Source organism: Microcebus murinus, chromosome 23 (genome assembly GCF_040939455.1).
Source record: "Microcebus murinus isolate Inina chromosome 23, M.murinus_Inina_mat1.0, whole genome shotgun sequence".
Classification (NCBI taxonomy): Eukaryota; Metazoa; Chordata; class Mammalia; order Primates; family Cheirogaleidae; genus Microcebus; species Microcebus murinus.
The window spans coordinates 19066736-19087537 of NC_134126.1; the positions used below are offsets into that span (position 1 = coordinate 19066736).

General features: G+C 34.8%; 1 protein-coding gene across 3 annotated transcripts in view; it reads left to right on the plus strand.

Annotated features, from left to right (window-relative positions):
* GPATCH2 (G-patch domain containing 2) overlaps positions 1-20802 on the plus strand; it is a 172436-nt gene that overhangs the window by 86637 nt on the left and 64997 nt on the right. For all 3 annotated transcript variants that reach the window (XM_012745596.2, XM_075997051.1, XM_012745598.3), the window contains exon 6: positions 18501-18568. In XM_012745596.2, the coding sequence (XP_012601050.1) occupies positions 18501-18568 (68 nt within the window). The remainder of the gene's footprint in view (positions 1-18500; positions 18569-20802) is intronic.

The window sequence follows — 20802 nt, forward strand, 5'->3', positions numbered from 1 at the left end:
TGTTATAAAATTTTGTTTGTGTTTTGTTGGGAGGGCAATTAATTGTAAGAAACGTAAGAATCTTTGTGATAGATATTATTTGGTATTCATTGAAAAATTTCTATACATAATTAAAAGAGCACATTTGCTCTAATGAGTTCTCTAACTCATTAGATTTGTTATCCCCATTGTCATTTATCAGAGATATATATCTATATCTATATTCAGTGAGCAAAAGCTTACTGAAAACATGCTTAGGTTTCAGTTGTATGTGATTCAAAACAAAGATTTGGCATGACCTTTGTGTAGATTTCAATGTAAATGTCAAGATAAAAAATAAATACTTAAATCAGCAAATGAATATTGTTTTATTTCATATCTACCACGTGCCAAACACTGAGCAATTATGAGAGAAACAAAGTTGAGTAAGACATGGTTCCCAGTTTCTGGATTCTTACAGTCAATGAAAGGTTTAGATAAGTAAAAAGCTAATTAAAATACAATGTAATAGGCCGGGCGCTGTGGCTCACGCCTGTAATCCTAGCTCTTGGGAGGCCGAGGCGGGCGGATTGCTCAAGGTCAGGAGTTCAATACCAGCCTGAGCAAGAGCGAGACCCCGTCTCTACTATAAATAGAAAGAAATTAATTGGCCAACTGATATATATATAAAAAAATTAGCCGGGCATGGTGGCGCATGCCTGTAGTCCCAGCTACTCGGGAGGCTGAGGCAGAAGGATCACTCAAGCCCAGGAGATTGAGGTTGCTGTGAGCTAGGCTGACGCCACGGCACTCACTCTAGCCTGGACAACAAAGTGAGACTCTGTCTCAAAAAAAAAAAAAAAAAAAATACAATGTAATAAATAGATTTTAGTTTAGTGATTAGATTTTTTTTTTTTTTTTTTTTTTTTTTTTTTGAGACAGAGTCTCACTTTGTTGCCCAGGCTAGAGTGAGTGCCGTGGCGTCAGCCTAGCTCACAGCAACCTCAAACTCCTGGGCTCAAGCCATCCTCCTGCCTCAGCCTCCCGAGTAGCTGGGACTACAGGCATGCGCCACCATGCCCGGCTAATTTTTATATATATATATATCAGTTGGCCAATTAATTTCTTTCTATTTATAGTAGAGACGGGGTCTCGCTCTTGCTCAGGCTGGTATTGAACTCCTGACCTTGAGCAATCCGCCCGCCTCGGCCTCTCAAGAGCTAGGATTACAGGCGTGAGCCACAGCGCCCGGCCTAGTGATTAGATTATACAGAGGTTGCTAGAAGCCCAAAGGATAGTCATTATGGATATAATGTTATGAGAATTATGTAAGGTATAATGAAAGGAATAAAAATATTTGGTACATAGGGACAGTTTTTAAATGAATAAATCAAATTATTAATATACATCACCAAACTCATTTGTTTGTTCCTTTGTACTGCTAAAGAAGGCTTGATAAGTTATGTGTAGTTATTTTCTTTGAGAGTTATTTGTAAGAACTGAGACTGTGATTCAATAAATAGTAGCTTTTTTTCTTCATAAATTTATTGTCTTGGTTAGCACCTTTGTTACCATTTATTAATTGTATGGATCCACATGCCTAAGAAGATCATCACTTTAACACTTAACCCTTTTTGTATTATTTAATCATGAAGATTGACATTTGGATTTGCCAATCTACATATTTATGAAATCTGTCAGTATTTCCACTTTTGCCTTTTAAATTTCCATTCAGTCTAAAAAGCATTGTTCAAAAGGAAGTCACCCTTCTGTTGATTGTCCTTGTTGGCAGGTTGTCCTTACTGTTATTGTTTTCTGCATTTTGTTTCCAGCCATTTATTTATGCTTATGACAACCTATTTTTGCATATTTTAAAAGCATTTTATGTAACCTCCCTGTTAGTGTTTTTCCCCACTTTATCCTGCCTTCAGTAACATATAGAGCAGTGGTTCTCAAACTTCAGTGTGCATCCAAATCACCTGGAGACCTTTTTAGAACCCAGATGACTGGCCATCACTCCAAGAGGTTCTATCATAATTCAGTAAGTTGGGGGCAAGGCCTGAGAATTTGTATTTCTAACAAATTTCCAGATGACACTCATGCTGCTAGTCTGGGAACTATGCTTGGACAACCTCAGCATACAGCAGTAACTCCCCCAAAGTGTGGTCTGGAAACCTCTGGGAATTTCTGAGACTCTTTTAGGAAGTCCTCAAGGGCAAAACTGTTTTCATAGTACTAAGATATTATTTGTCTTTTCACTCTCGTTTTTTTTTTCACAACCATGTGATGGAATCTTCCAGAGTCTCCAGGAAGTCTGTGCTTGCATACTCTTGGGTTTAAAAATTAACATAGTTTTAGTTAACAATACAGTAAATATGAATAGATTTAATTCACATACACAAAAGCTCTTTTGAGTCCTCAATCATTATTAAGAATATAAAGTTTGAGAACTACTGGTTCAAAGAAAAGCATTTTAGAATTAGGACTTCCAGGACCCTGCATGGTCTGGCTCCCTTCTGCTCTGACCTCTCATATTGGTCCTGTCTTCCCTCGCCCATTATTAACTATTCTTTGCTTCCAGGCTTTTATAGATGCTATTTTCCTTTGACTAGCAACATTTGCACTCCTCCTACCCTTTACTTGGCTGCTCTGTCTCATCCTTCAGGAGTCAGATCAGCTGGGGTTCTACTTCCCCACTACCTTCTCCTTGTTTTTTCCTTCATAGCATTTACTACCATCTATAGTGTTCTTGTCTATTTGTTTGTTTTATCCAATGTGGCTTCCTAGAGTAAAATGTCAATCCTATACATGCAGGGGCCTTGTCAGTCTTGTTCACCAATGCATCCTTCTCCTCCTCTTCCTTGACATAGTAAGGGCTCAGTATTTTTTTTGTTGAGTAAATGAACCAGATATTTGTGGACCGAAAGAGTGTCTCTGCTACTTGTTAGGTAGGTAGACTTAAGTGAGTTGTTTTAATCTCTCTGAGCTTCATTTGTAGGATTGAAAATAAATAATTAGAATCTTTCAGAGTTGTGAACATGAGAAATATTTTATATGCAGTTTCTGAGAGTCCCTGCCACCTAGGAAGTGCTCAGTGTTTGTTGAAATCAATAATAATGGATACTATTTACTGAGTACATACTGGGTTAATCACAGAAGACAAAAAAAAGGATAAAACAATATCTGTACACTTATAGCCCAGTGGAGTGTGCCACTTGACACTCTGTTTGTGTACCCCATCCAGCAAAGTTGAGTTGTAGTGACATTATGTCAATGTTTTGCAGACTGACCGTGATAAAAGAGATCTCATTGTTTCAGATTCCATGGTGTGGTTTAATGTCCATGGAAGTCATAAAACTGTGGAACAATTCAAGAAATAATTGGTAATTTCCAGTTTCTTAGTTGTATTGATTCTTAGATACTACTGTTGCTTTATGGGTAGCTTCTAGAATGGATTTTAAGACCATATGATAGCTTGCCATTTTCTAAGAGTTTATGCTAGTTCTTGACAGCCTCCTTTCTGTCAATGAATTCTTTTAACAGTGTGCTACCCAGCAAGATAATTAAGCAATTTTTTTCTTGTATTCTTTTCTCTCTATTATTTTTGACCAACTTGTGTGAAAATGTTCTAGGAGTTCATTAAGGACAGTAATAGCATCTCTTTCATTTTTCTATATTTTAAAAATTATGAACTACTCTTTATGTAAAACATCTAAAAATTATATTTAGTAAGTTTATTCTCTGCATACTTCCAGGTTTTATTTTTTCATACCATTTAATTTTATGAAATTGGTATTACAGTAGTTTTAATTATACAGATGGCAGCGTACCTTCTAGACAACATATCCAGATTTTTGAAAGACTAGTATTTAACCTGCTTGTGAATTACTTGGGGTATAGACTGAGTTTTATGACTATCAAAAAATGCTAATGAGCTTTTAGGAACAGTATTTATGCTTTTCACTAATTCAACACGTGGTTCAGTGTAGACAAATGTTGCCAAACCCTGATGGCAATACAACAGTGAGTTAGGTATAGCTTCTGCTTTCAAGAAACATATTATTCTAGAGGAGACAAACATATATACATGCAATTTTAACATGAGGCAATCTGTTAAGTGATATAAGAAAGATACAAAGAAAGATAGGAATTCAAAGTGGAGAGATAAATGACTTCTGTTGTGTTGGTCAGAGAAGCCTTCCAGAATCTTCTATCAAATAAAGCATATGTGTGTGTGTGTGTGTGTGTGTGTGTGTGTGTGTGTGTGTGTGTGTATGTGTGTGTGTGTGTATGTGAGAGAGAGAGAGAGAGAGAGAGAGAGAAACTGGGCCTGGAAGGAGGTGCATTCCCTTTATTACTTCCAATAGTATGTATTTGACTGGTCTGCCAGTTTAAGTTTCTTTCAGGCCCTTAGAATTAGCCAAGAAAAGCAAATCAGCTGTAAAACATTCAATTTAGAGACCATTATTATAGATAAAATACTTAACTCTATTTTATTTAAACTCGTGACCTTTACACTAATTGAAACACATCAGAATTATCGGCCTATACAGTCACTAATAATGTCTTTGTGGAAATTATTGAATTAAGTTTTGTGATTCAGTCTGGGTACAGTCAGGTTTTTACTTAGTTTTAAAAGTATTCTTTAAAATTCAGTGTATTTTTCAACTAAATATGTATCTGCATTTCTAGTATGATCACGAGAAGCAGTTACTCACTTGATTTTTATCAAAAGTAACCAAGATTGTTTCAATTAACACATGGACTGCCACATTAGGAAAAAAAAATGTGTTTTCCTTAGGACCTCAGTGTTTTATTACACAATTAGAATAAAAACTTTGAAAACAAAACGATCCTTTGTAATTTAATGAAAAAATTTATTTTTTATTGTTTTCTGTGTGTGAGATATATACCATTAAATTGTCAATGTTAATTGTAACAATGAGTACATCAACAAGTAAAATTTTCACGAACCAACTGCAGGGTTTTGCCCATACATGTAGCATCATGTAACACGTATGCTATAGCATGGCGGCATGAGTTGCCTGTGCACCACACGGCTCCCAAGGTAAACAGACGTGTGAGAGTTAACATATGCTTCACGAAGCCCTGGTCTCAAAACTAGCATGAGTTAAGCACAATTCACATGGCAGTTAATTAATTCATCAAAAGGAGTAGTGAAGGCCCCAATAATAAACATCTTTGATTGCACCATCTTTCTACATTTACACTCTCCTTGCTCCCACTCTCGCCAACTCTATAAAAACTCCTTGTTCTTGTTTACATCTACTGTAACATTTATTTTGTCATCTTATTATTGAGATTGTATCTTGCATTAAACTGTGAATTAATACAAATAATGATAGCTACTAGACACTGATATATAGGCTTTATAAATGATCTCATTTAACTGTCATAACCTATAAAATAGGTAACTATGATTATCCCCATTTTATAGATGAGAAAATTGAGACAGTCACAGAGCTGAAATGTGGAGGACTTAGAATTTGGACCCAGGCAGTCTGGCTCCAGAGCTTACACTTTTAATCACTATGCTATTCTATTCTTAAGAACTACTTTATACTGGAGAAAAGAAATTGATGAAATCCATAAATTCTAATTTATTTTGCTGAACCTGGTAGATGGTAAATTGTGATCACTGCACTGTATAGCAAGAATTGCTGCTAGGACTTCATATTACTTTGTCTTCTAGACATCACAAAAGTTATGTCTTGGCCACAGTTGATTGTAAAGTATAATATCCATTATGTGCTATTTTGCTGTAAAACAATGAAAAAGCTTAAGCTAGTATTTAGTGTTTTGCTACTTGCTTGTGTATCACATAGATTTTTATCTGTTCTAATGTTGTAAGCTATTCGTGAGTGTATTCTAAAGGGCTGATGTCAGTTTGTAAATGTCGTGGGCAAAAAAATCTGACAATTCACCAAAAGAAAATGTAGCTTCATTATTTGCTACATTTGCTATTTCTCATGAACTTCCACTTTTTATTACTGGATATGGGAACAATGGGAGAAATACATGGACGGAGGAACAGAAGTCTAGGGAGGTGTCTTAGTCTATTTTGTGTTACTAAAATAGAACACCTGAGACTGGGTAGTTTATAAAGAAAAGAGGTTTATTTAGCTCACGTTCTGTAGGCTGAGACCTTCAAGGCCATGGCCTTGGCTTCGGGTGAGGATTTTTGTTCTGCATCATAACATGGATGAGAAGGTCAAAGGGGACACAGTTACATGTGAAGAGAGAAAACCCAAGGGGTGTCCTGGTTTTATAACAACCCATTCTGGAGGGAACTAATCCAATCTCACCAGAGTGAGAAATCACTAGCATGAGAACGGCACCAAGCCGTTCATGAGGGATTGGCCCCCAAGACCCTAAAATCTCCCAGTAGGCCCCACTTTCCAACACTGCCACACTGGGGACTAAATCTCAATGTGAGTTTTGGTGGGGACAAACCATATCCAAACCTTAGCAAGAAGTGAAACAGATTTGCCAGTTAGAGTTATCTCACTGTGAGCTGTTTCTCTGGATAGCTCAGCCTGTTTCTAACAAATGCTTGGTCTTTTAGTTCTCCTCCCCCTGCCATCTCCGTCTCTCCAAGGTGGCACTGGGGAGCTTATGTGCCTGGGGGCTCTTATCACTTCAGATCCATGCATCATCTTTCTCTCCATGCGATACTCTTTGCCTTGATGACCTCCAGCTGGCTGATCTGGTCTTAACCCGGGTGCTGTATTCACTTAGGTGAGGCTGGTTCCATTTGGCCTTTTGGAATGTTATGGGGACCCATTAGTGAAGTGATGGATTCCAGCCTTTGCCTCTGACCTTCAAGAACCTGTGCTTCCTTGCCTCTGAAGACCGTCCTCACCCACTGGTCCCCTCATTAGGTTGCAGAAACTGTTGAATCACCTGTCTAGCACACTCAGGCCTTGGAGAAACAGCAGCATTCTCTTAGCTAGCTGACCTCCTCCTTCCACAGTGGCAGCATTTTTACTTCTGTGCCATGTTGGGCAGAATGCCAACTCAAATGGGGCCTCTTCTGGAGATTTGCAGTCCTCCCCCCTCCCCGGCGCCCGCCCCCCCCCCCCCCCCCCCCCGCTGTGCCTCAGGAAGCAGACATTCTGTTTCCTCATACTTCTCTGACCTCACTTTATGTGAGAGGAGCAGGGACGGTTAGGACACTGGTTTCTGACCTACCTCCCCTTCTTCAGCCTTGGTTCTCCTTTTCATGCTTCACAGGAGCAAGAAGGGGCAGGAGACCTCAAGGCCTAGCCATCATAGGCAGAAGGTGTTCTGCCTCTTCCTGCTGTATGTAAAAGAAACCATACACTGCATCTTCCAAACTCTCAATATAGGAGCCAGAAAGCAACAAGGGAAGGGATTTACTGGAAGGTAAAAATATGGAGATTTAATATATGAAAATATCATCTCCTTTTTTTTTTTCAGTTATCTTGACTTGGCCCACCTTTTCTTAATAGAGTCTGATGATATCAGCCAGTCAGGATAATCTAGCTTAATTTTTAAAGACTTATACATAGATTGTTTTATAGGGTGAACAATATTCCTAGATTTATTCATTACTTATCCAACCTATCCATAGTTCATTTTCTATGAACTTCTAATCAGGTTTATTTCTTCATATATGTACATATATATATATGTGAAACAAACTATAGATCAAAAGGAGATATATCTCCATTTGACTTATAGCTTGTTTATTCATCTGTTTTCTCTCCTTCCATCAGCTTAAATCCTACCCAGCTCTAACATTCAGTTTCAGTCTCATCTCCTCCAAAAAACACATTTACTAATTTAGACTTGAATGTTTTTGTTTTTTTTGAATGCCTATTGTCATTATGACTAAATGTACACAGTGTTGGAGTTGTGTAATCTTTACCGGTTTCATGTATTTTAAGTTTACAACATGTTAGCTAGTAGGATTTATGTTATGCAATTCTATAGAATCTTTCATAGCAGCTGCCGTAGTGTTAGACTTAAAGAATAGATGTTCATGTTCAATATCTCCTGTCTTTTTAGTGGATTCCTGTTTCACTGAATGGCATGTTGTTTTTTAAGAATAAAGGTACAATTTATTAGATATAACTGACTTTATTATTATTAGGGATTGAGCTTAGTGCATGTAACAAGATACTCAAAGAACAGTGGCTTGAACAAGAGAGGGTTTTGTTTTGTTTTTTTCCCTTGTGACATGGGAAGGCATTGGTTGCTTGATTACCCAGATAGAGAATGCCAGGTGGAAACCTTTGATTCTTTTGGTCTTTCACTCCTCGTGAAAAAAAATCAATGTTATTGCCTACATCCCAGGTACCATGAAATACAAAGAAGAGCATAAGGCACATGGCAGCTGAGTAAATCCCATTTAAAGAACTTCCTTTATGCGCTCTACTCAGTGCCTGCACATACTTCTTATTGGCCAGAACGTACCTTACATGTCCACCTCTGGCTATTTGATTCTATTAAGCAGTCAGGGTTAACACAGATATTTACTTCTATCAATTTAAAGCTAATTTGACTATTAAGTATCCCAAAATATGAGAATTTGACTATGGGATCATTTACTTAAAATAGATATTGGCCAAAGGATTTTAAAAGTTACAAGTTATTTTGGGGGATTTTTGTTGCCATTCATTGAGTATATAATATTCTAAGATTATACTTATACTGCTATCTGTTAACTAATATTTGATTTCTTTTTAATTAACTCATTCACTCCTTGGTTTATATCTTAAAGAATAGTTTGCATATGTTGTACTTTTGTAATTTTCCCCTCCCCTCTCAAGTCACACTTACATACTTCTTTTATAGTTATAGAAATATTTAGTGAAATTAACATTATAATTGGATCTTGAACTGCATCACACAAGATTGAGTGATTGCCTGTGTGTTCACTTCAGAATGGCCTGTACAATACTATATTTTAAGTGTTTTATTTGCTAACTATAAGCTATATTAAGTTATCAGTTTTAAAATGTGGAGACCATCATTATTTTTCTTATAAATTACTATCAATCTAACCTTGAGATTCTTAGAAACAATCTTTTAATCATCAAAACCAACTGTAATTGTAATTCCCCTTGATGTAAATTAAGATTTTATATAAAACACACTGTCAAGTTTAGGAAGAAATTGACTAGTTTATAAAAACAATTTGAAAAATAATAGGAATAATATGCGATTTAAAAAGGTATATGCACAACAGATGATGTGATACATTATCAAGTAATGTGGAAAGAAAATAATATTAGCTACCAAAATGTTGATCATGTGATCTTGAGTATCAAGATAATTGAAGTAATGTATAAGTAAGCATTTAAATGTTTTCCTAGTCTGCTTATATTCTTAAATGAAATTTTTAATGTAAATGTAGGATTTTTGTCCAGAAGGTATCTTAATATTAATAATTTGCGTCTTCCAATGTGTTTGCTGGATCTCATCATTATCATTACTGCCATGTTGCCCACTGACCTCATCTACTACCAAAATAGTTAAAAAGAAGAATGTTAATTTCACATGTATCAAGCTTCAATATGTTGTAAATCTCCTTAGGAATCAAAACTTTTTTGAGTATCCCTTTTATTTTTTAAGTTTTACTTTTATATAATAGAGTCTGTGTAACCTAAGCTCCAAGGAGAAAACACTCTCTGGCTTGTTTTCTGTATATGTGACTTTTTTTTTTTAACTTTTATAAAATTCGGGGAAGTGGGAGTGGAGGCTTCAAAATAATATAATAGAATTTTTATTCATTGGCTGAAATTCCTTAAAATAGTTGAACATTGCCATTAAAAGTATTTTAAATGGCCAGCGAGATGAAAAGATTTTTATAAACAAATTCCTCAGCAGGAGCTATACTGTGTGCTGTATATTTCAGGCTAATAATAAGGGCTTACTGTGGGTCAGTGTGTCATATCCCAGTGGTGTCTAGTGAGATGGAGGGTTATCTTATATGTCAGCTAGATAACCCTGTGAACAATTTCAAGCAGGCAAGGTAATGGGACTGAATTCTGAAATGAAGGTTGAAATATACTGGAATATTGTTACATGTGAGAAGAATAACTTTTTAAAATAAATGTAGTTCACCTTTTGACATCATTAGGCATATTTGATAATAATTTTAATAGCATATATTTTAGGTGAGTAGATTGGATAAAGGATGAAGTATATCAAATATATAATTGCATGTTTAAATACATAAATCAAAAATCACAAATTCTCCTATGCACAGGCGCTTTTATTAACAGAAAGCTGCTGAACAAAAATTGAAACTTTTCTCTTCTCCATTATGAATGCTAAATTGGTCTTTCATAACACTAGCAAGGTTTTGCCTTCTTAATTACTACTTTGTTTCAAGTATGAAATTACTTCAACCTAAACATAAGTGCAAAAATATGGAAATCTTTAAAATTGCTCTGGATTACTGTTTCTAGGAAAGTATTTTCATAAACCATTATATAAAATATTAATCTCTTTTTCTAAAAATTACAAATTCTTTCAAAGGTATTTAAGTCAGTCTTTGTGTTTGCCTCCAAAGTAAATTTTCTAAATCCAAATATACACTTGATTTTGAGAATTTCTATATTCATAAAATGAAGCCCAAGAAAATATTTATTTTAAAATATAGATATGCATTGCTTTGGTATGAATTTTGAATAAGAAAATCAACATGTAGACTATCATGGTATATAAATTAGAATTTCAGAGAATGTGTAGATTCCCAATATAATTCAAGCATGTAGCAATGGGATGAAATTATAAAGTTTTTTTACACCATTTTATGTACATTTGATTACTTTGCACCTAGTGTTATAAAAGGTGATCTTTTTACACACTGGATTTTACACAAACATATGTTGACATACCCTTATTTTCTTGAAGCTCATAATATTGCAAGCTCCATAAATGAGGGACTTAGGAAGCCTTTGGTCAGCCAGTAGAGGCCACTCACAGCTTGCTACTAAAACTGGATGGCAAAGTGAAACTCTTTACTATCACTATTAGATATCCTTCTGAGCTGGCTAATTTTTAGTTTCTTACTCAAAAAGAATAATTACCATGGAGCGATATCAAAAAAGTTGTTGCTGTATTTGTTTTTGAATTATGCAGTGATTAATCTTTTCTATTAAAGCATTTAGATCATTCATTAGTAATGTATACCAGAAATGAGAATTTATGCACTTAATAATTAGAAGTATTATTTTTCTAATAGACCAATAAATTCTTAACTCTAAATTCTTAATTATTAATGCTAACTTATTTTAACTAGGAAAAAACTGTTTACAATGAAGATTTAAAGTAATGACACTGTTTAGTTTTAGGTTAAAAACATATCAATCGCTAATGTTATACATATAAATATGTGAATATATATATTTCTAAATCTAATCAGTGTAGTATAAATTTCGTTTTGTCGCTTCTTTGAGAAATATATGTGCTACTATTACTTGAAAATGTACTAAGATTATTTCAAAATTGCCTGAAGTCTGTGTCTTCATCCACTACTCAATGTGATACTGGCAGCTCTAAGGTGAGCATCTTCTTACTGATTCCTGCCAGCAAGGCTAATCCTCAATTGAAAGGAAAGCCTTGTGCTTCTCCGTGGTTTATTTCCTGTGATTTTTTTCTATTTTTGTAAAACCTTTCTGGTTTAAGGGTATAATCAGACATTTAGATTGATATCTGCTTTTGAAGGGAAAATAGTCAAAGTTCTCTAATGTTCTCCAAGTTCTTTTACCTGTTCACATCATGGAGTGTTTACAAACCTCTAGGACAGTTTTCAAATGTACTACTTTTGCTGAAATGATTACTTGTGGAGCCATTTGTTATTCTTGTTTGTATACAATAGTTGCTGGCAACTCTTTTTAGTGGTACCATGTACTGTCTTACTGTCTTGCCTGTATTTAATTTTTTTCTTTTTTTTTTAGAAATAGGGTCTTACTCTGTCACCCGGGCTGGAGTGCAGTGGTGCAATCACAGCTCACTGCAGCTTCTAAAGCCTGGGCTCAGTTGATCCACCCACATCAGCCTACCCAGTAGCTGGGACTGCAGGCATGCATCACCACACCTAGCTAATGTTTTCAATTTTGGGTAGAGACAGGGTCTCGCTCTTGCTCAGGCTGATCTCAAACTCCTGCTTCAAGTGATTCTCCTGCCTTGGCCTCCCAAAGTGCTGGATTACAGGCATGAGCCACAGCACCCAGCCTCTTGACTATATTTATAATAGCCTGCATGCTACCTAAAGTTACAGGGCAAAATCCACAGTGTTACTGGCTGAAGATTTTCCAAGGCCAGGCTTGGTGGCTCATGCCTATAATCCTAGTACTCTGGAAGGCTGAGACAGGAGGATCACTTGAGGTCAGGAGTATGAGACCAGCCTGAGCAAGAGCGAAACCCTGTCTCTACCAAAAATTGAGAAACATTAGCCAGGTGTGATTGTGCACACCTGTAGTCCCAGCTACTTGGGAGGCTGAGGCAGGAGGATCACTTGAGTCCCAGAGTTTGAGGCTCCAGTGAGCTATAATCATGCCAGTGCACTCTATCCAGGGCAACAGAGCCAGACTCTGTCTCAAAAAAAAAAAAAAATAACCCAGAAAAAGCAAAGATTTTCCAAGAGTATATTCTAGATTCAGGCCACTAACTCCTGGGCCAATTCCCCAAATACATAAAACACTTGTTTCATTGTATTGTGTTATTTTTGTAGTCCTCCCGTAAGGAAAAAAGTATTAGATGGTGAATAGGACAATTTAGGTTCAAGTCTAGCTCTATTCAGTCTCTTTAATCTAGGAGATATACCTTCACCTCGGTGTTAGTATCTGCCTCTGTTATTTGAGAATAATGATGTTTCTTGACTCTAGGCACCTTGCTTGTGAAAATACTTTATAAAAAAGCAAAAGCTATACAGAATAGAGGTGTTGTCGTTAATTTTACAAATAATATTTCTACTAATTATATTAATTCCTGATGTATCATTTACGAACATCATCACTCATGTTTTGTCGGTTTGTTCATGCTTAAGTCCTTCCAAGAAAGACCAAAATTTGAATGGTAAAAATACAACACAACAATGTGGAACCCTTAACCTTCACTAACAGGTAAAAATCATCAGGTTGATTGATTTAAAAAAAGTCACCCACTGTGTTATATCCACTATAATATAATTTTGATAATACAAAGGCTATAAATACTATATACTACATAGATCCTAATACAAAGTTTTTCCTTAAAGGTCATGCCAGTGCAAGCTCTGCTGATAAGAGAAAGATTGTTTGTAAATATTGGTATTTTTGAAAGATATGAATGATGATGATAACCTGGTATATCTTTCTACACCATTATTAAGGTTTTATAAAATTCCAAACTTTGAGGCATTTTCTGAGTTGGATAACCAAATTATATTATTATAAACATAGTAATTTAATACAATAGTTTTTGAAATCTCAGGTAATCCAATTGTCCTTAGAAATGGATCCACTTCCTTCCTGAACATTCCTTCTACGAGGACATTGTCTGAAGCTAAAACTCCTGGTAGGTAAGGACTAATAGTGGCCTCTCCCTAGTTTCAGATATATTACCAAGAACACATCAGACCTTCTGCATGCACCTATAATTTTTTGGCTTTTTGTAGCCAGTGAAGAGGATTTTTCCTGGCCTCCTGTATAAGCCCATATTTTACCTTATTAGAAATCCAGACAATTAAAGGTAAAATATGAATTATCGCATGAATCATTTATTGATATTATTCTTAAAAAACAAAATAGCAACCTAGAAAACCCTTGGAATTAAAGGGGTTCCATAACACAACTTTATCAAGACATCAAAAAGATTAGTTCAACATAACAATATAACTAAAATCACCCAGCTGAATAGGAACATATATTGCTTATTATATAGTAAATTTAAGCATAATTTTTGTATACATTAGGTTACTAGTGAATATTTGTCAAATTGTATCAAGTAAGCAGTAGAGGGCGTAGAACAAGGAGCACTCACAGTGGCTACGTGAGGTGCTGGATCACACTGGCAAGTGGGGTAAGCATCAGATTTGGAAGAGCTTTGAATGAGTATCTCGTTAGTTTTCACTCTACTTTCAGTGTAGAGCCATGGATGGCTCTGGAATGAGAGAGTTGACAAGTGAAAAGCTGCCATTTACAAAGTTGACTTTGGCAAGTTGGTAAGATGAATTGGAGCAGGAGGAAATAAATTACCTACAATTCCCTTCTTGGAGGTGATTTTTTCCCCCTTTTTATTCCTCTAAAATCAGATAACTACTTTGTTTCACTTTAATCTTATAAATGATATCCAATTTATGCTACTCATGTTATCACTTTGAGTATTTGCTTTAAAAGCAATTTTAAAGTAATTTTTACTTTTTTGTATGTTGCTTTAAAAGTAATTCTAATGTTATTTTCTTGAATATGCTTCCCATCACCAAATAGATTGTGCCTTTTGTGAATTGTGACCATTCTGTAATATTATGAGAATAGATGACACAATGAAATATTTTATTCATACCCCAACTATCTTGTAAACAGAACTTTTAGAACACCAATATATAAAAGCCAGATCCTCTCATTTGAAATGCTTTTGGAGAATCTTCCTTTATTCTTCTGTATGGAAATGAAAGATAAACATTCAACACATTCATTTTAATAACTTAATTAAAATTAATTCCCACAAAACATTAAGAATCTTATTTTCTTGGCTTTTTTTAAAATGAAGGTAAGTTTATAGACTAGCAACTAAAATAGGTTTCCTTCTACCTCTTTCCCCTCCCCTTCTTACTTCCTACCCCCAGATTTAACAGCATATTTTTAAACCTGTTTTTGTGGCGTTGTTTTCCTTAATATCTATCATATATATTTGACTGATACATTTGTGGGACATATTAGGGACCTTTCATGCAGAACCTGCTAAACTTGAAAGGCTTGTTTCTTTCTCCAAAGAAGTTGACTCAAATTAGCAATTGTCATAACGGGAAACTTCTGGGTCTTGACACACTGGCAGGGAAACTCAGGCAATGCCTTCCTACAGCCTGGAGGCCAGCAGATTTGATTGACCAGTCCTCACAAAATTGAAAGGCTGCCTTTTGAATGGCAGCCTGCCACCATGATTGTTTGTCAGCGTGGGCGCTGAACTAGAATAGCTTTGGAGGCAAATAGAATATAGTTAGAAATCAGAGCATAGTTGAAGGGGAAATGCTGGAGAGAAGGGGAGAGAAGAAAGGATGATGGTTTCTTGTACTTATGCGGGGACATCAAACTGCATTAATTTACAGAAAGAATCTTAATCATCGAGCATATAAGTAGGATATTGTCCGTATTGAATAACCTCTGTGTTAATCTTAACAAGACTTGTGCCTCAGATAAGTTTACCTGATTTGGGAAGTGATTTGTTCAACTATGATAAGTTTAAAACTTGATGTTCATACATCAGTGACAAAAGGAATAAAAAATTGCATTTAATGTGTCTAATGTACTTGAGAGAATAGATACGGTGTCATTGATATCCTTTAGCTGACTTTTCAAAATATTGGTACTTATTGACCTTATGAATTGACAGTGGTACTTGTACAACTTGTGTTAAATTTTCATCTCTCGCTGTTACATTCCTATTTTTTGAGGTTGATAACTTGATTTTAAACAGCAGCAAAAACTAAAACCTGTGTGATCTTTTAGCATCATGACATGAAGTCATATAATCTAGAAGCTATCTATTCCTTTCTAGCTTTGAGCTTACTTTTTAAAAATTTGTGTAGTAAATGTAGATAATGAAAAGAAATACACCTGCTTTCTTTAGGATTATAGTCATTATTGGGTAGTAATATTTAAAAAATGAATCATAAGAATTCAGGGCATGTAACTTGATGTCTAAGGTTGTCATCGCTAAATATTGGCTAGTTACATAAATGTTTATCTCCAGAGTTTTAACAATTACAAGAATTAGATTGTGGAGATACCGTTTCTCATGAAAGACAGAATACCTGTTTCTTATCAAATCTTTTGAAATAAAATTTATTTTTTTCTTACTAATAACTTTACTATGTGTATATTTTATTTGATATTTAATGTGATATGACTTTTTAAAATTTATGATATCTAAGACATTTCTAAAATTATTGCAGGGTTCTGATACCAACATGATATAAAAGAAAAAAAAAAAAATAAATAAATAAATAAAATTATTGCAGGGCATATATTTTAGAGAATAAAATAATTGCCATACTTATTTACTACAAATTAATATTGTGATCTGATGTTTAAAACTGCTTCATTTTTATTTTTATGAGGATTATTATCTATCCTGAATGAATGAGACAGTTATAAATTTCTAGAAAGAATTCCTTAAGTATGTTTATTGAAGTTGAGTAGTACTTGAAATATTGGCCTATTTATCAATCATATTAAACACGTTTCAAAGTTTAAAATCCACTAGAACTTCTTGTGTGTTATACTACACTGAAGCCGAATTCTATATTAAAGATATTCTCAGATTTTAGGTAAGAGTGTCTAGTTGCTGAGGTAACAAAAGGATCCCATCTTAAGAGCATTTTTACTTTTGAGGCAGACCACTGACATTGAGTCTGGAAAAGATCATCATGTCTGGATCTCAGTATTGCTTCATGTCATTAAAAAAATTCTAAACTCTGCCTAGTTTTGCGTATTTTGAAAGTAAACCAAAAATTGACTTAAAATAACAATAAAGTCTGTTCACCTCTATTTTTTAAAGGGCCATGTACTAGGTAAATATGTAAAATCATTTAAATATCTACATTTGATACTGTAAATCTTCTGTGGGTTATTTGCTACAATTGAATTGAGCTTATAATTTTTTTATACATACATACGATTGCTGAGAAATACACAGTATGATTATTTCTGACTAGAGTGAAAGCTTACATTTGTATTATGGTATAAATTAGTTATAAATTCTGTTTTATTGTATTGAGTTGCATTGTTTTCATCAGGCAATTTATCACATGGGTGTATGTGAAATTTCTTCATTTATTAAATTTCAGATTATATATTTCAGGCCAGCACAAGACCTAAACATTTTTTCCATAAGTATAGCTTCAGGTAAACAAGCAATTTTAGTCCTGAAAATAGCTTCTGCTTCTGTCAACATGCTGTTTATTTTTTCTCTGAGATAAAAAGTTCAGTTTTCTGATATTTGTACCAAGATAAAGTCAGTAAACAAGATTAATATAGTGTGGAAAAGGTTGTCAGCAGCTCTGGCAAAGGAAATAAGTTGCCTGTACACAGAACATACTGTAAACTGAATAAAAGTGTCAGGTCCACCATGAGATAATGTGATCATGAACCTCTAACAAAGCATGACATAGGCACAGTCGGCTTTTCTCATAGCCGCAGTGTAGAAAATGGATTACTGTATTCCAGGCATACCCACTGGACTAGCATGAAAACCCTATTTTGAGGCGAATGCAGGATGCAGTCCTGGAGTTGAGCCACATGTTTACCTGTGGTGCTCAAACCATAGGGTTATTAATGTCATCATCTGTGCACAGTTGCACTATTTGCATTTTGTAGAATTCCAGAGTCTGTGCCGGCATCCTTGTGTTAGCCAAGTGATACAAGAAGAAATAAATGTTTGAAAAGTTAGTTTCTTTTTAGACTCATTTACTGGCTTCATCATGCCTTTCCCCACCCCCCACCCCGCATTCTATTCTATTTAAATGGCACTTCTATAATTACAGAAGGATTTTTTTATTGTAATAAAACATAACTTAAAGCTTTTTGCTATAAGTTTATGCCTTGTTGATTATGATGGTAGATGCATTCATGTGCGGTGTTGTTTATAACCCTACTGTAAGATAAGAAAGTTGTGAAATTCTAAAATTCTAAAAAAAATGGAAGTCGCTTACTTCATCAAGAAAATATTTGAACTTTTCTTTATCGGATTTTTTATTTTATTTAAAACTAAAGGGGTGAAATATTGTTCTCCTAGGTGAAATTACATGTGTTTGTATGTAAATACACAGATAACTCCTAACTTCATGGCACAACTATAAAAAGAACTCTTCACTACTTCCAAGTCCTAAGTTTTTGTATGTATTTAAGTGTGTACATTAGAATACATGTTATTTATTTTTATGAACTAACTGTAAATACATTGGCCCTTGGATATATCATCTGTTCAACACTGATCTAAGTAAGCCTCTTTTTTCACATAAGAGTAAATACATGCCTACTTTGACTGTATTTGGAAATAAGAGTCACTGCTCTGTTTCTTAAGAAAGATGTTTAAACTATTGTAAAGATACTTTTAAAATAGTCATAAAATTCTAGCAAAGGAGCTACACTAGATCAAAATAAGTAGAGCATTCTTACAAGGAATTAAATTATATTTTTGGTCTGTGTAATTTTGTCTGAGATTTGAGAATCAATGTTCTATTCTCCGTTTTAGAGTGATGTCTTCAGATAGTTATGCTGATGTTATCCAGGCTCTTTTTACAAACCAATCTGTGACTTATATATTCTGTTTAAATCTCACTTTAGGTGCCCACTCCTGGCCCAGTCAGTAACAAGAGGATGGTTCACTTTTCTCCAGATTCTCATCACCATGAGTGAGTACTCATTGTGTTTATATAACCTTATTAGGGTGTTCTACTTATTTCTTTTGAAAAACTGTTTAGCTATTTCTAGTAAAGGTGGTCTAATTTATACCTGTCTTTAAAAAGAGTAAATAACAATCGTAACAATGCAATAGCAATTTAAATGAAAACCATAACAGAAATTTAAGTAAAGTTTTTTATTCCTTTATTTGTGATGGAATTTGAAATTCATACATTATTGACATTTATGTATTATCTTAAAACATGTAAGTTTTCATTACATTGAGTAGCAGCATGCTCTCCTACTCCCTGTATGCCCCAACCCTTTTAAAATAATAAAATGAAGAGTAAGAGACTGATTTTCTCATTACTGCCCTACTCTCTGCTACTGCCCAGCATTTGGTAATAATATTAAAGCACTGTGAAGAGACCAGAATATATACTTCCATTTACAAACAAAAGGAAGAGGCTATGTTTCTAGATAATTTCAAAAGATTAAGCAGTTGGAGCTTCAAGTTTGGTAAATTATTAGCTGAATATCTATATGCTAATTCTGTATTTAAATATGTCTTTGTTAGGAAAGCTTGAAGAGTTTTATATTTTAATCTCAATACCATATGTCAACTGTAAACTTGGTTGAACTTTAGAAATGCCACAAAGTAAGGGAAGAAAGACATGAATTAATTTATTGAATGAATTTTTTAAGCAATCACATTAAAATCCATTAGTTTCTATTTTTTCAAATACACTCCTTAACAAATACAAAACAGAAACTATTATTCAGATATAGCAACATGATATCATAATCTTCCCTTTTGTCTTCCCTGATTTAATTCATTTTTATTATCCCAAAAGACCTCTCTTTTTTCTAACAGAAAAATCAAAAACAAAAGAGTGAAGCATTTATTATCTCAGAATGACAGCCAAAAGTTTTGTATATTTTCCTCTTAATTTTCTGTTCTGGTAAAAAAAAAAACAAAAACTCAGGCAAGTACATTTAGAGCATTTTTAAACCCCAAATTGCATTTGGTAAAGATTATAAATGCTCTGAGGGCAGACAAGTGCCATATCTTTATCACCAATGTGGTCCCAGTGCTCACACAGTGCCTGGCATATTGTACACAGTCAGAAATATTAATAGTTGTTGCATGAATGAAGACATGAAAGTATGAATTTAAAATAGGACAAATTGGATAATGTCAACTGGAGTAAATGCCATGCCACTGCCTGTTTCCATTTAGGGGTCCCAAATGTGATTTTTCCAAACTGAAATTTCCCAATGATAAGACTTTCATTCAATTTAGTTGTATTTCATAGGCTCTTTTATAATAGCAAGTCTATATTTTCCTCCCTCTCTTCAGGCCTATCCCATACCAAAGTAGAGCAAATGGGGAAGGTGCCACCTTGAAGGCCTCTCTCCTGACAAGGAGAAGCCACAGAACACTGCATCATGAGAATTTTCTTTTCCATAAATGAATAAGTACACAGGCAACTTTGTACAGATAGACACATATGTGCATGCACACACATGCACATATGGAGTCCAGAGTCTCAGACACATTGCCTTGAGTTGGCACCCTTGTAGGGACTGGCCTGTCTCTCTGCATTAAAGTGGACCACATTTTGCTTGAGTTTGTCTCTTTCATTTCCCTAGGAGACAAACCCAATATTAGAAATTCTCCTATCATTTCCTTTAACAGAAGAAGGTATACAGTCAGTGTATACTGTGTGGACAGAGAGTTTTAATTCTGTGCTTCAGCAACTATCTAGGTGGAATAAATGGTTCCATACTACCTCTTGCCCTTCTTCCATTCAACCAGCTATGGAGTCAGACATATGAAACTGACTCTTATCAAATTCACCATCTCATAATAGAAAAACCAAAGTATTCATACCCTCAGGTTTTATGGATAATTTCCAGGAGAATCATGGTCACCAGTAGTTTTAAGGAAGTCGATTTTCAGATCCCTTGCTTCCATCGATAAACTTCTTCTCTGAAAATTATCAGCCCTGGTTATTCTTCTCGTTCTTGCTTTTCACAATTGCCTTTCTCCCTACTTTAGCAAAACAAGACACCCCCACCAATCCTTATCTTACTTTGGTGGATAGTGTAAAATTCCTTTGGGTTCCAGAGACATTTCCAGTGTTGTGCTGGTAGTGGTGTTGAGGGTTTGAATCTAATGACTAAGTCACAAAGCATTTTGCAAATTAGGTAGGTGGTCTCTAATTCTTTTCTTTCAGTAGCT